This window comes from Podarcis erhardii (genome assembly GCF_964252035.2).
Source record: "Podarcis erhardii genome assembly, chromosome: 17".
In the NCBI taxonomy this organism is placed as follows: Eukaryota; Metazoa; Chordata; class Lepidosauria; order Squamata; family Lacertidae; genus Podarcis; species Podarcis erhardii.
Genome location: NC_138515.1, coordinates 6,947,834 through 6,964,300, shown reverse-complemented (window position 1 = coordinate 6,964,300; position 16,467 = coordinate 6,947,834). Strand labels below are relative to the sequence as shown.

The 16,467-nt window shown below is 49.8% G+C and overlaps 2 protein-coding genes across 4 annotated transcripts in view; one reads left to right on the top strand and one right to left on the bottom strand.

The window, feature by feature from the left end:
• Nucleotides 1-8,494, top strand: part of SH2D3A (SH2 domain containing 3A) — a 32,524-nt gene extending 24,030 nt beyond the window's left edge. For both annotated transcript variants that reach the window (XM_081845138.1, XM_081845137.1), the window contains 4 exons: nt 2,155-2,326; nt 3,626-3,737; nt 5,207-5,398; nt 7,062-8,494. In XM_081845138.1, coding sequence (XP_081701264.1) covers nt 2,155-2,326; nt 3,626-3,737; nt 5,207-5,398; nt 7,062-7,213 — 628 coding nt within the window. In that variant the 3' untranslated portion in view covers nt 7,214-8,494. The remainder of the gene's footprint in view (nt 1-2,154; nt 2,327-3,625; nt 3,738-5,206; nt 5,399-7,061) is intronic.
• TRIP10 (thyroid hormone receptor interactor 10) overlaps nt 8,204-16,467 on the bottom strand; it is an 84,825-nt gene continuing 76,561 nt past the window's right edge. For both annotated transcript variants that reach the window (XM_081845166.1, XM_081845167.1), the window contains 3 exons: nt 14,482-14,606; nt 12,221-12,351; nt 8,204-9,802 (listed from right to left, as the gene is read on the bottom strand). In XM_081845166.1, the coding sequence (XP_081701292.1) occupies nt 9,654-9,802; nt 12,221-12,351; nt 14,482-14,606 (405 nt within the window). In that variant the 3' untranslated portion in view covers nt 8,204-9,653. The remainder of the gene's footprint in view (nt 9,803-12,220; nt 12,352-14,481; nt 14,607-16,467) is intronic.

Below are 16,467 nucleotides of genomic sequence, written 5' to 3'. Positions count from 1 at the left end.
TAGTTCGAATCCCCGTGACAGGGTGAGCTCCCGTTGCTTGGTCCCTACTCCTGCCAACCTAGCAGTTCGAAAGCACGTCAAAGTGGAAGTAGATAAATAGGTACCACTCTGGTGGGAAGGTAAACGGAGTTTCCGTGCGATGCTCTGGTTCGCTTGAAGCAGCTTAGTCATGCTGGCCACATGACCCGGAAGCTGTATGCCGGCTCCCTCGGCCAGTAAAGCGAGATGAGCGCTGCAACCCCAGAGTCGTCCATGACTGGACCTAATGGTCAGGGGTCCCTTTACCCTTTACCTTTAATGGGACAGACCCTACAAGAGGGGAGGGTGGCATTCCTAAGATGACCACAGCTCCCCCAGGAGTTGGTTGCTTGTGGCTCATGCAATTGCTCTGTGTGTTTGTGTGTATGAGAGAGAGAGAGAGAGCGCGGGTGCGGAGGGGGCAACCAAGTCAGTATGGAAATTGTAAACTTTGCTAATGAATGTATTGGGAGGCGGAAAAGAATTTTCCTCGGCTGAGTGTTCATGGGGCCCTGAAATACTTTTGTGTGTGTTGGCTGCATTTTTCCTCCTTCTAGGGCTTGAGATGAGTATGCAGAGCTGTTTGCCAAGTGGAAACATGTTCGAGTGTGAAATCCAGCAAGGGAAAATCCAACAGGAGGGTTTTTACGGGGAGTCACCCAGCCTCTGGCCAGACAGAGCTCCAAATAAATAGCTAACTTAGCACTGTGATCTTGTAACTACTCGGTGAGAGGTTACCGCTTGGCAACTGGTTGACTGTATTCACTTTAATAGTCTGAGCAGCAAACAGCAGCCCAAACCTCTGTATGCACCATGTTGAGTTTCACACCTGGGCTGTGATGAGATTCTGGCTAATCTGAAAACCTGAGTGTTTCCCCCAAGACTAGAAATCACACCTGCAAAATTCAAAGCCTTGAGAGTTGAAACATTTGTGGTGGGAGACTCAAGGTGTGGTATTGAAATTGGAGCGGTTGTCAGAAAGGCCTCAAGCCCTCTCCCTACCACAAAACTGCTGCTGTGCTCCTGAGTTTGGAATGTTTACTTATTAAAATTTATGCTACAGCTTTTTGATACGGTGGAGTGGCTAAGAGGCTAAGGATTTGGGGGTGTGCCTGTTCTGAGTTCACGCAGTGTCTTAGGCAGACTCTCTCAATGTCAGCCCCACAGCTGCAATAGGGGAATAATCCTACTTGCCTACCTTGCAAGCAGGGGTGCCAACTTGAATAAAATATTTTTTTGGGGGGGGGAGGTAAGCCCCACCCCACATAATCACATGATGTGCACACACACCATTTGAGTGGCAATGCCCATCAACATTGGTGGGGGGCAACCTCCTCAAATATTTTATGGGGGGGGGTCAAAGGGACCTCAGCCCCCAAGAATTCGCTCCTGTGTTTGCAAGGGTTTGTGATATAATGTGATTGTGATGTTACTTGATCACTCAGCAGTAGCATAAAATTCTGCTCTTCTGCTGGTAGGTGATGGGATTAAGAATTTCCTGAATTATGGGTATATTCAAACACATTTAGTATTGGCTAAGATGGGAGTAAGGGACGCGGGTGGCGCTGTGGTCTAAACCACTGAGCCTAGGGCTTGCCGATTGGTAGGTTGGCGGTTCGAATCCCTGTGATGGGGTGAGTTCCCGTTGCTCGATTCCTGCTCCTGCCCACCTAGCAGTTCGAAAGCATGTCAAAGTGCAAGTAGATAAATAGGTACCACTCCGGCGGGAAGGTAAACGGCGTTTCCGTGCGCTGCTCTGGTTCGCCAGAAGTGGCTTAGTCATGCTGGCCACATGACTTGGAAGCTGTCTGCGGACAAACGCTGGCTCCCTTGGCCTATAGAGCGAGATGAGTGTGCAACCTCAGAGTCGTCCGTGACTGGACCTAGCGGTTAGGGGTACCTTTACCTTTAAGATGGGAGGACCCTTTCAGTGATTTTCCATATCCATTTTCTGTGGCGCAGCACCCTCTCGTGGTGATGTCATGGAAGGACAAAATAAAACACTAATTAATCTGTCATTGCTTCTGGGCGAGAGCCCAGATGCCATAGAAAATGGTACTCTAGGACTGTGTTTGTTTTGAGGGCAGCAGCGACCCCTGTCTGTCCACTCAAGATTCCCCCTTTGCCAACCCTCAGGCACCACCTCATCGCTCTGGGCATCGCTGTGGACATCCTAGGCTGCACAGGGTCCCCAGCTGAGCGGGCGGCCATTCTGCAGAAGATCATTCAGCTGGCGGTGGAGCTGTGGAAGTCAGCGGGGGACCTCTTTGCCCTCTCTGCTGTGATGAAAGCCTTGCAGCTGCCACAGGTGAGAGATGAGTAGGGGAGTGAAATGAACAGTAAGGCATTTGCCAACACTCTGGTCACGAGATCTGCTGCAGGGGATGGAAAGCCAAGGCTGTGGAGCAGCTGTTTGCCCAGAAGGATTGTGTAGTGGGCCACAGACAAGCGTGACCCTTCAGAAAAGCCAGCCCTGCTCGCACTTTGTGTGTTGTGGGGGCCTGACTTGCTGTTAGATGGCTGTCGTGATCTCTCCTCCCCTCAAACCACTTTCATCTGAAAAACAAGTATCAAGTTTCTGGGCCTGACTGAAGGGTGTACAGTGGTATCTCGGGTTACATGCGCTTCAGGTTAATACAGACTCCACTAACCCAGAAATAATACCTTGGGTTAAGAACTTTGCTTCAGGATGAGAACAGAAATCGTGCTCTTGCGGCGCGGCAGCAGCAGGAAGCCCCATTAGCTAAAGTGGTGCTTCTGGTTAAGAACAGTTTCAGGTTAAGAACGGACCTCTGGAACGAATTAAGTACGTAACCAGAGGTACCACTGTAATGTGCTTTAGAACATGATGAGTGTGTGGGTATTTTAACTGAGCCATGTTTCCTCAGAATTGGGAGACTTCATCCCAGTTGTCAACATCCTTCTTGAATTCTTCTGACGTTTCATTAAAAAGTCCCTGCTCGTGGCATGTACAAATTTATACCTCAGTAAGTCTGCACGTGCTGATAATGCCGGCCCTTATTTTGGTCCTGAACTTGCCATTCAAGGCCAAGAGGTTTCGGGCTCAGAAAAAAATGTGCAGATTAATGCCAGTGAAAGGGATTGAATTTGAATTTGCCCAACCACGGGGTGTGAATATAAAAGCAGCCCTGGGTGTTATGCAGAAGCTTGCATACAGACTTATTAACCCCCTTGTGTGGATTTAACACATTTCCATCCTGTATATCAGGGGTAGGCAACGTAAGGCCCTTGGGCTGGATGCGGCCCAATCGCCTTCTCAATCCGGCCCACGGACAGTCCGGGAATCAGCGTGCTTTTACATGAGTAGAATATGTGTTTTTATTTAAAATGCATCTCTGGGTTATTTGTGGGGCATAGGAATTCGTTCATCCCCCCCAAAAATATAGTCCGCCCCCCACACATGGTCTGAGGGATGGTGGACTGGCCCACGGCTGAAAAAGGTTGCTGACCCCCGCTGTATATCCTCAACAGAGCTCTGTGGGGTTTTTTTAAAACCTTACCAGGCCAATCGCCCAGGTCTTTTGTGACACAGAAGTCTGTGCTGGTAGCTGGTCCAGTAAGCTTGACTCTGCTTCTCCCTCTACAGATCACACGACTGGAACAAACATGGAGGCACCTGCGCCAGAACCACACGCAGAGCGCCATCACTTTTGAGAAGATGTTGAAGCCTCTCATGGGGTGCCTGAACCGGGCTGAAGGTGAGGCCTCTTAGCCATTTTGACGGAGGCAGGCCTTGAGGATGCAGAACATGGTGTCTACATGATGACATTGTTCTATGGCTCCCTTTCCACATGCTTGAACCTAGTTGCAGTTTGCAGCTGTCGCACGGTGTACAGCCCCACAGACGTTTATTTTTGTGGCCTCCACATGGGAGGCTATGATGTTTGGATCTTCTGCCTGTGCCACAGTTCACAGGAAGGGCTTTGCTAGAACCATAGAATTGTAGAGTTGGAAGGGACCTATTAAAAACCATTTGGTACCCTTCTGGAACCTTCCGTTTCCATGCTTTGGTACTAAACACTATGGCAGCTCTTGGCTTGTCATTGCAGCCCCCCCTGCCCCCCATCTCAAGGTCAGGTCACTTTTGTACCCGCTTCTCAAAATGCAGAAGGCGGTGTTTGGCTACAGCCCCATTTACATGGCGGCCCAGGAAGAAAAAGCCTGTGCAGGGTGAGCTGGGGGCGATGTGAACCCATTGCCGCCTCCTCATCTTGGAAGTAGGTGTGGATGGAGGCAACTACCGTATTTTTCGCTTTATAGGACGCACTTTTCCCCTCTAAAAATGAAGGGGAAATGTGTGTGCGTCCTATGGAGCGAATGCAGGCTCCTTGGCTTCAGCGATAGCAATGCGAAGCCTCCGAAGGGCAGAGGGAGTGCTCCCTCCGCGCTCCGGAGGCTTCGCATTGCTTTCGCTTTCCGACCCCTCTCGCTCTCCAGGCTTCAGGGATAGCCGCCTGAAGCCTTCGGAGCGCAGCTGTGCTCCACAGGCTTCAGGTTCCTTTCGCTGAAGCCAGGAGAGTCTTGCTCTCCTGGCTTCAGCAGAGAGGGAGAGCTGCGCAGCGCCCCTTCAGCCAAGCGGGAGGAGAAATGGAAGGGGCTCCGTTTCTCCTGCCGCTTCGCTGAAGGGGCGCTGAGCAGAGAGGGGGAGAATTTTTTTCCCCCTTGTTCTCCCCCTCTAAAACAAGGTGCGTCCTATAGAGCGAAAAATATGGTACCTTGCCTCTGGCTGGGGACCACTCTATAGGCTCCTCTTGCAGTTGGATGACACCCAGATGAATAGGCGCACAGACTCTTGGAGAAAAAATTCATCCTTCCTATATACTTGCATCTAATATACTGTTGCTCTCCTACTGTCTCCTTGAAGCTCCCATTTTTTGTTTTTAAAAAAGCATTATTAATTTATTGAGCCCTCAATTGAAGCAGCATTTTTGAGAATTTGCACAAGTCAGCCTTTTAGCCAGCGCTGACTGCTATGACTGATGGCAACTCCTTAAGGTCTTTCCCATTAGAAAAAGGCTCCTGGGGTCCTTTTAACTAGAGATGTCAGGAATCGAACACAGGACTTTTGCCTGCAAGGCATGGGCTCTTCTAGTTGTGGCCCCTTCCATTTTTCTTTTTTTTAAAAAAATAATTTAATTACAAAGTGATTTGTGCTTCTCCCCCACAGGGAATTCAGTCCCCACCCTGAAGGAGGTTGCAGTTCCCCACATCCTGCCCCTCCTCTGCCTTATGGAAGGAGAAGAAGTCTGGGGTAGCAATGAGGAGACCTGTGATGCTCTTCTGCGGACACTGGAAGCAGCTCGGTTCATGGCCACCAATGCCAGTGCCTACCGAATCAGTGCTGAAGCAAAGCTCCAAGGTAGGGTAGCTCTTGACAGTACTGATGAGCCCAAGCCTGGCCAGAGGTTGGCTGCTTCATCCCTTTACAGTCTCATTTTGTGCTCAGGTGAGGGTACAGTGGTACCTTGGGTTAAGTACTTAATTCGTTCCGGAGGTCCGTACTTAACCTGAAACTGTTCTTAACCTGAAGCACCACTTTAGCTAATGGGGCCTCCTGCTGCTGCCGCGCCGCCGGAGCATGATTTCTGTTCTCATCCTGAAGCAAAGTTCTTAACCTGAAACACTATTTCTGGGTTAGCGGGGTCTGTAACCTGAAGCATATGTAACCCGAGGTACAACTGTATATGAGAGACTTACATTTTATTCTCTCAAACATTTACAACTGCATATGCATGGAACGTTTCTTGGCGGGTGGAGTACATGGGGATTGTTTGTTGTAGAGATTTTCAGAAGCCGAAAAATAAAAGTTAAGGAAACGAAGTTGGCTGGGCTGCAGAAATAGACAGATGCATCCAGGGGCAATGTGAGTGTCGTGGCTGTGTAGGGGTTGGAACCTGGGCTTTCTAAATCGAAATCTGGCGGGCAGCCGTTCCATCGCTGACTTTTGCCACAGCAAAAGGGGCTGCTGCTGCTACTGTTGCTGGACTGTGTTTTGCCTGCCAGCCAAGTTCTGCAGCATGGATTCCTAGGTCCAGCCTTGCTCTTGCCATGGGCGGCGCCTCCTTCTGTCCTACGGAGTGGCTGAAACATTGCCGTTCCCTCCGTAAATGCCATGTGTTCATGTGCAGATGCATGCCCTGTTTGACACCCCCCCCCATTCAAGCAAGAGACTGTTGGGTGTCCTCAGTCAAGTCCTGTAGCCACGTTGGTGCTGAAAATGTGCAGCGAGATTTTTTTGGAAGTCTGTCTAGAGGTTTAGTTTGCACATCACAAAAACACGCAAGGGGATCCTCAAAGCGAGGCCTCTCAGGCGCATATGCAACTTGTGCCAAGACCTTCCCTAGCCTACATTTTATTCCAGGCAGCGAAGGCTTCTGCACATCCATTATTTTCTTCTGTGTCAGCTTGTCTTAGCCCCGGGCAAACACTCTCTCCAGCCAGCTTTTCTGCTGCCTTTCCAATAAAAAAGCTAGATAGCAAGAACCAACCCACAGGAGATCATGTCTTGTAGAACTACTTGAGTAGCCTGTTAGTTCCTTTCCCTGAAGCCCGGGGGGGTTAAATTTGGGACATGCCGCATATGTCCACTGTGGCTTGTGTTGCTTGTGATAACACCATAATCTGCTTTGCTCAGGATCTGAATTCTGCACAGACAACACCTGGTGCCTCAAGCAGAGGCTTGCAGAGAGGCATTCCTTTTCATGCTGCCTTAATGTTTTCATGCATGTGTGTTTAAGCTGATCCACAAGAGCGCCACTGTGGCCCAGAGGGGCTGCCCTTTCTTCTACCTGGCATTGTGGCATCTAAAGAATTTTGTGCTGAGCCTTTCCGTTAAGCCAGCACTGCTCAAACGGCTGTTTTGTTATGTCCTGGAACTGCTTCTCTCTAAGCTTATAATGTGCAACTTCACACCTTGAGCCACCTCTATTGTGGGCAAGCCTGGTGTCTGACGTACGTGTAACTCTTTCACTCCCCACAGAGAACTGCTGGAGCCTCACGGCTGTTTTTTATCCCTTCTCCAGGGTTCCAAGGTACTCCAGAACTCCTGGAAGCATTCCAGACTGAGTTTTCCCTCCGCTTATTCTGGGGCAGCAGAGGAGCCGATGTGGACCGGGTGGAGAGGCACAAGAAATTTGAACAGATCCTGACTGTCCTTTCCCAGAAATTGGAATGAACGGGACTAAGAGTTTTGCACTCCTGACACACCAGCTGGGATGCACGCAGGGAACGGCAAAGAGCAATTGGTCAAGAAGCCAAAGGAAGAAGCATCTGCTGCTGCTGCTGCTGCTATGAGAAACTTCCGGGACTGGAAGGCGCAGACAGCAGCGTTTGCAAGGAGCCGAGACTTTTCGGTGAGATAGATGTTCCTTCTAGGAAACAAATGGTCGTCTTTCTATGCTGCCCGAGGCCACTGGTGTCTCTCCCGGTCTTTGAGAATACAGGCAGCCTCTGCTGGGGACCGAACAGGTAGAAAGCAGTCAAAGGCCTTTGTTACGATGTGGTGGTGGAAGCATTCTGTTCCCATCCTACTCTAAGTTTGAATGCCGATTAAGAATGCTACAGATGGGGAAATCTGGGATTACTGGCGTGGTTTTAGAACCCAGGAAGTTACATTTTACACACCCCTTCTGTTTCAGCACATGCTTATAGGTATCTGTGTTGTTGTTTGGACCGAGGCTGTTGAAACTTAACTGCAGATGTATTTAAGCTCTCTAAGCTAACTGCGCCTGATTAGTGGCATTTGCCCAATACTGATGCTGGAAGGTGTCTCCCCACTCCAAAATTAAAGGAGGCACTGTTCTTTCTAGAATTAGATGTAATTAATCTTAAGCAGTTGAGCATGCCCCCAAACCCTCAACTTATAAAACTCCTCCATCTCACCTCAGCTCTGCTGTAGAAATTGGGAAACGGTGGTCTTCCAGTAACCCCCATAACCTAATCCTGGGGGGCTGCCGGCTGAGGGCTGAAGGGCCCCGGGTCTCCTAACACCCTCGCTTTGCCAAGTGCCGTTTCATATTTTGCTGCCATCTATGTCATGTATGCTTTGCTTACAAGCCATAGAGGCAGCTTATGATAAAGAGGGGACAGAAAGTTTGGTTGGCAGGGGGTCTTTGTGATAAATAGGGACAGGGGGTAGTCCGCTCCCAAATGATCGACATACACAGCCATCTAGCATTTTTATAAACTTCTTAAAAAACCCGCACTTGGGAGGCCAGAGAAACCAACAGTCAACTGCACAGGCTAAATTTTGTCTGCTATTTACATAAAGTGTAAAAAGGCACCAGCAAATACATTCTACATCTCAAGAGAGAGTGTGGCTCGCCCCCCCCCCAAATCCCCTTACCCCTCCATGCTTTATGGGGGAACCAGGGTTAAGAGCCAGGGACATTTTTCCGATTATGTGAGTAAGAAGCTAAACTGAGTGGTAAAATAAATTGGTCACTGTATAAAAAGGCTAATATGTTAAGAGTCCTCTTTTTGTTTTGTTTCCTAAAAACAAAGCCACACGAAAGTCCACAGATCTGGGGGGCAGGAAGTAATTGGTGGCTGTCCCCAATGGCAAAGTTCAGGGTTCAGGGTAGTGACTCCAGGGAGCAGGCACTTCTGAATGGCTGAAGGGGCCAGGCCAATCAATCCAGGAAAAATAAAGTGCATTTCAAGGAAAGAGGAGCTGGGTGTGGTTTGATGCAGCTGTGGCATTTGGCCTGCCTTCCGAGCAGAGGTGGCGGTGCTCACACCTTACGCAGCGATAGCAGCCGACTGCCTTGCCAAGCAGCTATTCACAACCCGGTTCTCCCTCCACCCTACCCCAGAAAGCCAATGGCAGGCACAGTGGCATGAGGGTGCAAGTTAAAGGCTTCCTTTCAATCCGGCTCCCTTCTCACTGGTACACACACATACATACACACAAACAAACACACAGAGTCTAATGACTTGCAGTGCAAAGCAGCTACTGATTCCTTAGAGAGAGCTCTGCTCCGACCAGCCCTACTGAGGGGGATGGCTGCCACCTCGCCCCCATGAGAAGGCGGGCCCATTTTGCCCAGGGCAGCTGGGAGAGAGGAAGCAACGCCCCCCCCCCCCCCCCGCGCGCATGCCACACCAATTGCGCTTACACGATGGGAGACCCACCCAGGGCTACAGGCGGGAAGCGAGGCATCCGCATCCTTTATGCAAAACCTCAACATTGCTAGAGGAGCAAGCAAGCGGTACGTTTCGATCCGTTCCTTCTAGAGAATGTTTTTCAAGGGATGTAGTGTAGCTAGGCTTGCCTCCAAAGGCATGGCGGGGAGGGAGGGAAAGGGAAATTACTGGTTGGGGGCACATTATTAGCATGGAGACCAATTCCACCCCTCTCCCCCATGGCTCTTATCCAAAATTTTGAGCGGGCTGCAGCCATCATTTCTTCTCTTCAGGCAAGCAAAGTCGCCTCCCCCAGTTTCTGCAGTGGTGATTTGGTGTGACCTTCCTTCCCGGACGGGGTCACCCGCAGCAGGCATTGCACCGTCCTTCCCCTCAGTCAGCTGAAACACTGCACCTCTCTTCCACACGCGCCCTGCTGTTGACTCGGAAGTCTCCAAGCCGCAGGCCTCGTACCACGGCCAACTCGGCACTCAGTTGAGGTTGACCCGCAGGTAGGAAGTGGGGACGTACCCCTCGCCCCCTTTGCTTCGCCGCACACGGGTCCACCCGTCACCCTTGTCCTCCTCCATCAAGCCAAGCTCTTCGCCCTCCAGCATGGAGATCGTACCTTCACTGGAACCTGGAGTGGAGGGGGTGGGGTGGGGTGGGGTGGGGGGAGAGCAAGCAAGCCGGCAAGTGAGCAGAAACCTAAGAAATAACCCAAAAGTAAAAAGAAAAGAAAAGGTAAAGGACCCCTGGATGGTTAAGTCCAGTCAAAGGCGACTATGGGGTTGTGGCGCTCAACTCGCTTTCAGGCTGAGGGAGCCAGTGTTTGTCCACAGACAGCTTTCCGGGTCATGTGGCCAGCATGACTAAACCGCATCTGGCGCAACAGGACACCGTGACGGAAACCAGAGTGCACGGAAACGCTGTTTACCTTCCCGCCACAGCAGTACCTATTTATCTACTTGCACTGGTGTGCTTTCAGACTGCTAGGTTGGCAGGAGCTGGGACAGAGCAATGAGAACTCACTCCATCATGGGGATTTGAACCGCCGACCTTCTGATCGGCAAGCTCAAGAGGCTCAGTGGTTTAGATCACAGCGCCACCTGCACTCAAAAGTAGAACTGTAGCAGGAGATGTACAACCCAGTGACAACCACAGCAAGCTTGGAACATGGGGTGGATGTGAAAAGAAGAAGCCAGGACTTTACCAACCTCTGTCCGAGACAAATTAAAAGCAGCAGTGGTTTCCACAGCCCTTATATAAGTTAAGATTGACTTTATTTAGGTTGGTTTACCTTCGCCTACTTAGCCCATGCGGCTGGGATACTTGACCGGTGTCCCCAGCCAGGACATCAGCAGGGAAACAGCTGTAGCAACCCCTCCATAGCCCCAGAAAGACTGTATGGGGTGAGCTTTGCCATCTTGGATGAGTCATTAGCGTCCTGTGACAGGACTACTGCACTTTAAAAAATGTTCCCCATAGGAATGTACAGCCGGTCCCTGCTGGATCAGACCAGAGGCATCCTGTTCCCATAGCCAAGTTGCCTATGCCACCATCCAACTTGCTACAGAAATAAGCTAAGGAAGTGTAGGGGAAGAATTCATTGCAAGAGAAGGGATCCTGTGGCCCTCCAGACCTTGCCTGTCTGCAAGGACCATCATCCCTAGCTGTGGCTGGAGTTGAGCAACATCCGGAGAAGCACAGGTTCCCCTGTCTGGGGGGCTTCTGAGACTGCAGTACTGCTGGAGCTAAGCAGATAAAGGCCTGAGCAGCCCCTTTGCCTCGAGGCTCCCAGTGGCCTCCTATCTGAGCGAGATGTGTATGTTTTAAGTGTGGGCAATGCCATCTGAAATTGCAAGAAGCCAGAGCAGTTGCCAAATGGAAGTATACCTGAAGGAGCGTCTCCACCCCCCATTGTTCAGCCTGGACACTGAAGTCCAGCCCCAAGGACCTTCTGGCGGTTCCCTCACTGCAAGAAGTGAGGTTACAGGGAACCAGGCAGAGGGCCTTCTTGGTGGTGGCACCCACCCTGTGGATCGCCCTCCCAGCAGATGTCAAGGAAATAAACAACTATCTGACTTTTGGAGGACACCAGAAGGCAGCCCTCTTTAGGGAAGATTTTAATGTTTGATGTTTTATCGTGTTTTTAATATTCTGTTGGGAGCCGCCCAGAGCGGCTGGGGAAACCCAGCTAGATGGGCGGGGTATAAATAATAAATTATTATTATTATTATTATTTTGAGGAGTGAAAGTGCGCAGTGGTAGAAGCCCCAATGAAACAATTGTGCAAACTGGACCATTTTGCGCCTGCTTTACAAATAAAACAATTTGCGGGGATTTGTGCAGTGTAAATTTTGTGGCTCTTGGGTTCCTCCCCCACTTCAAGGCACCATGCCTACCTTTGCTTTATCTGTAACTTATATGATGAGGAATCACATTTTCCAGATACAGGACACTACTTTTTGTTAGAAAACTGTTGGCAGGGCAGGAAGAGAATAAGACTGGGTCTCTTTCTTAGGCGAAGTCATATAGGCCAAAAGGAGCCTGGCCTGGCCACTGCATCCTTCACAAGTTGGCACTGCCAAGTTAGCAGGGTGAAATAGCACATTCCAAACAGCACAGTCCAAAAGCAGGTCTGTTGCTTGCAAATATAGTAAGGTAAAGGTAAAGGGACCCCTGACCATTAGGTCCAGTCGTGACCGACTCTGGGGTTGCGGCGCTCATCTTGCTTTATTGGCCGAATGAGCCGGCATACAGCTTCCGGGTCATGTGGCCAGCATGACTAAGCCACTCCTGGGAAACCAGAGCAGCGCACGGAAACGCCGTTTACCTTCCCACCGGAGTGGTGCCTATTTATCTACTTGCACTTTGACATGCTTTCGAACTGCTAGGTTGGCAGGAGCAGGGACTGAGCAACGGGAGCTCACCCCGTTGCGGGGATTCGAACCGCCGACCTTCTGATCGGCAAGCCCTAGGCTCTGTGGTTTAACCCACAGTGCCACCCGCGTCCCTTTGCAAATATAGTAACTGGGCAATATTGCTGAGTAGGTACCTTCAAACTGATAGAGAGCCACACAGGTGCCTATGGGAGACGTCAACTCCTCCTCAAAGTCGTCATCAAACTCGGTGTAGATGGGCTGGTTGAGTGTGTCCTGGTTCTCATCGGAGTGCGTGGTGTTGAGGCTGCAAGGGGAAGGGAGAAAAGAGTGAAGCTGGTTCTCTCTCCAGCACTGGGATCAAAGCAAGTCAAGGAACCAGGGCTGCTGGGCTCTCCTGCAAAGCTTTCCTTAGACAAATGCTTCCCTCTGATATTCAGGACCTCCGTATTTATGCTGCACCGCAAGCGGCAATTACTGAATCTGATCAAGAGCCAGGAGGGTCAGTACCAGTTAATGGGATGGAGGTGGGAGAAAAACAAAAGAATCGGAAGGGAGAGAAAAAGAAATGTTCTCCTTACCAAAAAGCAAACAATCCCTTCCCTGGCCCAAAAGGTAGAGGACGATCCAGCTGCTAACCTACACAAATCTACCTATTCAATTCGGGCTCACAATGCACCAATAAAGCAGATGCACTCTACAGAGGATAATGTGCAGCTCACGCAAGTGAGCCAAGCCACTTTCCCCAAGGGGTCATTGTCCATTTAAGCTCTGAGAAAATTTGTATCTTAAATGAACATCAAATAGGAGATGGTTATATTTGCAAGTAACCACCAACTGACTTCTGTGAATGGGTCATGGAATCGTAGAATTGGAAGGGATACCAAGGGTCATCTAGTCCAGTGTTTCCCAACCTTTGGTCTCTAGCTGTTTTTGGACTACACTTCCCATCATCCCTGACCACTGGTCTTGCTCGCTAAGTATGATGGGAGTCCAAAAACAGCTGGAGACCCAAGGCTGGGAAACACTGATCTAGTCCAACCCCCTGAAATGCAGTGGCACTCATGTTTTGCATAGAAGTGTGACCCATTCACCTTTTGTTCTCATGGCCCCACTATTTTAAACCATTTTCCTGCATGTGCAGAGGGCTTTGCTGCTTTCTTCTGACAACATGGGTTATTTTGAGTCCAGGCAACCACCCTGCTGGGGACTGGACAGGACTGGGGTTTTTATTATTTTTTATTCTGTAGTTCTTGTCTTCTTCTACTGATCTTTGTGAGCTCCAGGTTGCTTTCCAGTAAAAGCACTGCACTGTACACTGGAAAAAGCAGCAGGCCTCAGACTAGGAAGAGACTCCGGGGCCTGGTGCAAGGGGACAGTACCCTCAGAAAAGCAGCTGACATCAGCCACAGCCACAGGCCAGGTCTCCACTGCTTCTAGGAACAGAAGCAACTGGACAATGTGTCTTGATTTTTCTGCTGCTTCTCTCTCCAGCCTGTAACATCCAGGGCTTAGGGACAATTTCATGTCCCCGAAGTTAACTCTTTAGATGGAGGTGGGGAGGGTCAAGCAACAAACTGAATACACCCAAAACTAGGTTTCAGTGGAAGAGTTAATGAGAACCTGTGATAAGGTTGTTGCAAATATGTGTACAGTGGTACCTTGGATCTCAAAGTTAATCTGTTCCGGGAGTCCGTTTGACTCCTGAAACCGATCAAAAAGAAAACAAGGCACAGCTTCCAGTTGGCTGCAGGAGCTTTCTGCACTCAAGCGGAAGCCGCGTCGGAAGTTCGGCTTCCCAAAAATGTTTACAACCCGGAACATTCACTTCCAGGTTTGCAGCGTTCGGGAGCCAATTTGTTTGGGAGCCAAGCCATTTGAGTACCAAGGTACCACTGTACTGTACTGGCTTTTTCAGATTCGGATCTCTGCTTTAACCATGTTACTTACAATTCCTGATATTAATGGGAATTGTAACTCGCAGTGTGTAACAACTTTTAAAGACTTGAAAAACACATGACACATGAACCCTTAACTAATGTAAAAAATAATAAGCCAATGTGCCTGGGGGGTTATTGGTTTGCTTCTGTTTTCGATTATGTATTTTGTGTTGTTACATATTGTGATTTTCTCTTGTAAACTGCTCTGAGACCTGCGGGTACAGGGCAGTAGAGAAACTTAATTAAGTAATTAAAAATGAATTTGAAGCTCAAGGAAGTTTTGAGGCCTTGGCTCCGTTCCAACGAGCAACTCAGCCCATGTAGCTCATGCCAACTTGCTGCCAAGCAGCAAGTTGTGCCACTGCAGCAAAGCAGCCCTTCCAGGGACTTGGAGAGACTTGGCTCATCTTCTGTTCATAAACAAAGAGGGCTCCTGCCACACCTGCTATGGGGGCAGCCGGACGTCCTGTACCTTGCTCTGCAAACCCAGCTCTCACCTGTCTTTGTCATGCGAGCAGTTATTGTTGTTCAGGGCGCTTGCATGATCCAAGTGGCGGTTGTAGCGTGTGACGCTATCGGGTCGGTTACTCAACATCCTGCTCTCTGCATCTGCCAACCAAGCCTATAGAAGAAGAAGGGACACAGTTAGGATTTCACTGCACAGATAAAAGGTAAAGGACCCCTGGATGGTTAAGTCCAGCCAAAGGCAACTCTGGGGTTGTGGCACTCATCTTGTTTTCAGGCTGAGGGAGCCAGCATTTGTTCACAGACAGCTTTCTGGGTCATGTGGCCAGCATGACTAAACCTCTTCTGGTGCAATGGAACACTGTGACGGAAGCCAGAGCACATGGAAACACCATTTATCTTCCAGTCGCAGTGGTACCTATTTATCTACTCACACTGGCATGCTTTCTAACTGCTAGGTTGGCAGGAGATGGGATAGAGCAATGGGAGCTCACCCCATCGTGGGGATTCGAACTGTCAACCTTCTGATCAGCAAGCCCAAGAGGCTCAGTGGTTTAGACCACAGCGCCACCCGCGTCCCTAATCTTCCCCACAGTGGTGCCTGGGCTGCTTGCACAGCTGTCCTGTCTGCTGTGGCTTCTTGAAGAATAAAAACGTGTGGATGGCCACAATGATCCACTGAAGAAAACAAGACCCTCTCCCCCCGACCCCAATGTTTCATCCATCCCTGTTCTAATCAGGCTTTCCACACACAACACTCAGGGCTACCTGAAGATGCTGTGATGCTCAGGGTAGAAAATAGTGGAGAAAAAAGGACAGATTGCTCCTCCTCCTCCCTCAGTGTAACTTGTCAGGAAGCTGCTCTGTGCAAATGTCATGGGAATGAATAACAGCAAGGCTGCAGCTTTTGTCCCATCTAATGAGCAGTAATGTACAGCCGTACATCGGTTTTCGAAAAGCTTAGTTCATGAACAACTTGGAACTCAAACGCCGCAAACCTGAACATCTGATGCGGCTTCCGATTGGCTGCAAGACGCTACTGCAGCCAATCGGAAGCCGCATCTTGGTTTCTGAATGTTTTGGAAGCCCAACGGACTTTTGGAACGCATTCTGTTCGAAAACCAAGGTACGGCTGTATATCAGCAGCTATTTGTAAGATGGTGAAGAACCTGAACTAGGAAGTCTCTAGTTCAGATCCAATAAATTGGGGATCGCAGTCAAGGCACTCTCAGCTGGCCCCTTCAACCTGGAAGATTCAACCAGCGAAGAACCCTCCCATTTTGTCTCTGGCCTGGTCTGGGTGGCTTCTGTGCAGAGAGTGGATTCAGGCAGTGAATCTGGGCAAATGCCTGACCCTACCACTGTCTGGAGCCAATCACAAAATCACCTCCGTCTCACACTTGCTAGGCACACCCCAATCTGTTAAAAGGTCAGGTCTTTTGTTTATGGGCGCCATTGCTGTTATAAGAGAACAAGGGAGGTGTTCACAGTGAGTTCCGGCGCCTCTTTCTCTAGAAGAATCACATCGGATATGGTGTGGAAGCAGTTTACAGGGCTACTGAAGAAGTGGGCAACTGGATCTGGCCGGCAGCCCATATCTCCACCCCTTCCAGTAGGCCAAATACAGCAGGTGGGCAGGACGGCTCATCTGCCCATCGCTGGAGTGACACTTTTTTGCCCTCACAGTTGAAATCAAATGGTGAGGGCAAATGCGCAGCTTGCAGAAGTGCCCCACTAGACCTGATGAACAATTGCAAACCTCTTTTGGTGGAAACAGGTCTCTCACCTGCTCCAGATGGCCGTGACTTGCTTGAAATGGCCCTGTAGGCCCAATGAGGAGGTTCCCTAACCTTGGATTACTGATATAAATGACAAATAAATTGCTGCCCGGTTCAGATCTACAAAAATAGAATTACGCCTAAACCTTAACATTTGGGACACAGTTCCGGGTCAGCCGTGCCTGAGCCATACATGTGATGATGGTAATGATTTATATAAGTGCCAGTAAGGAACCTGCA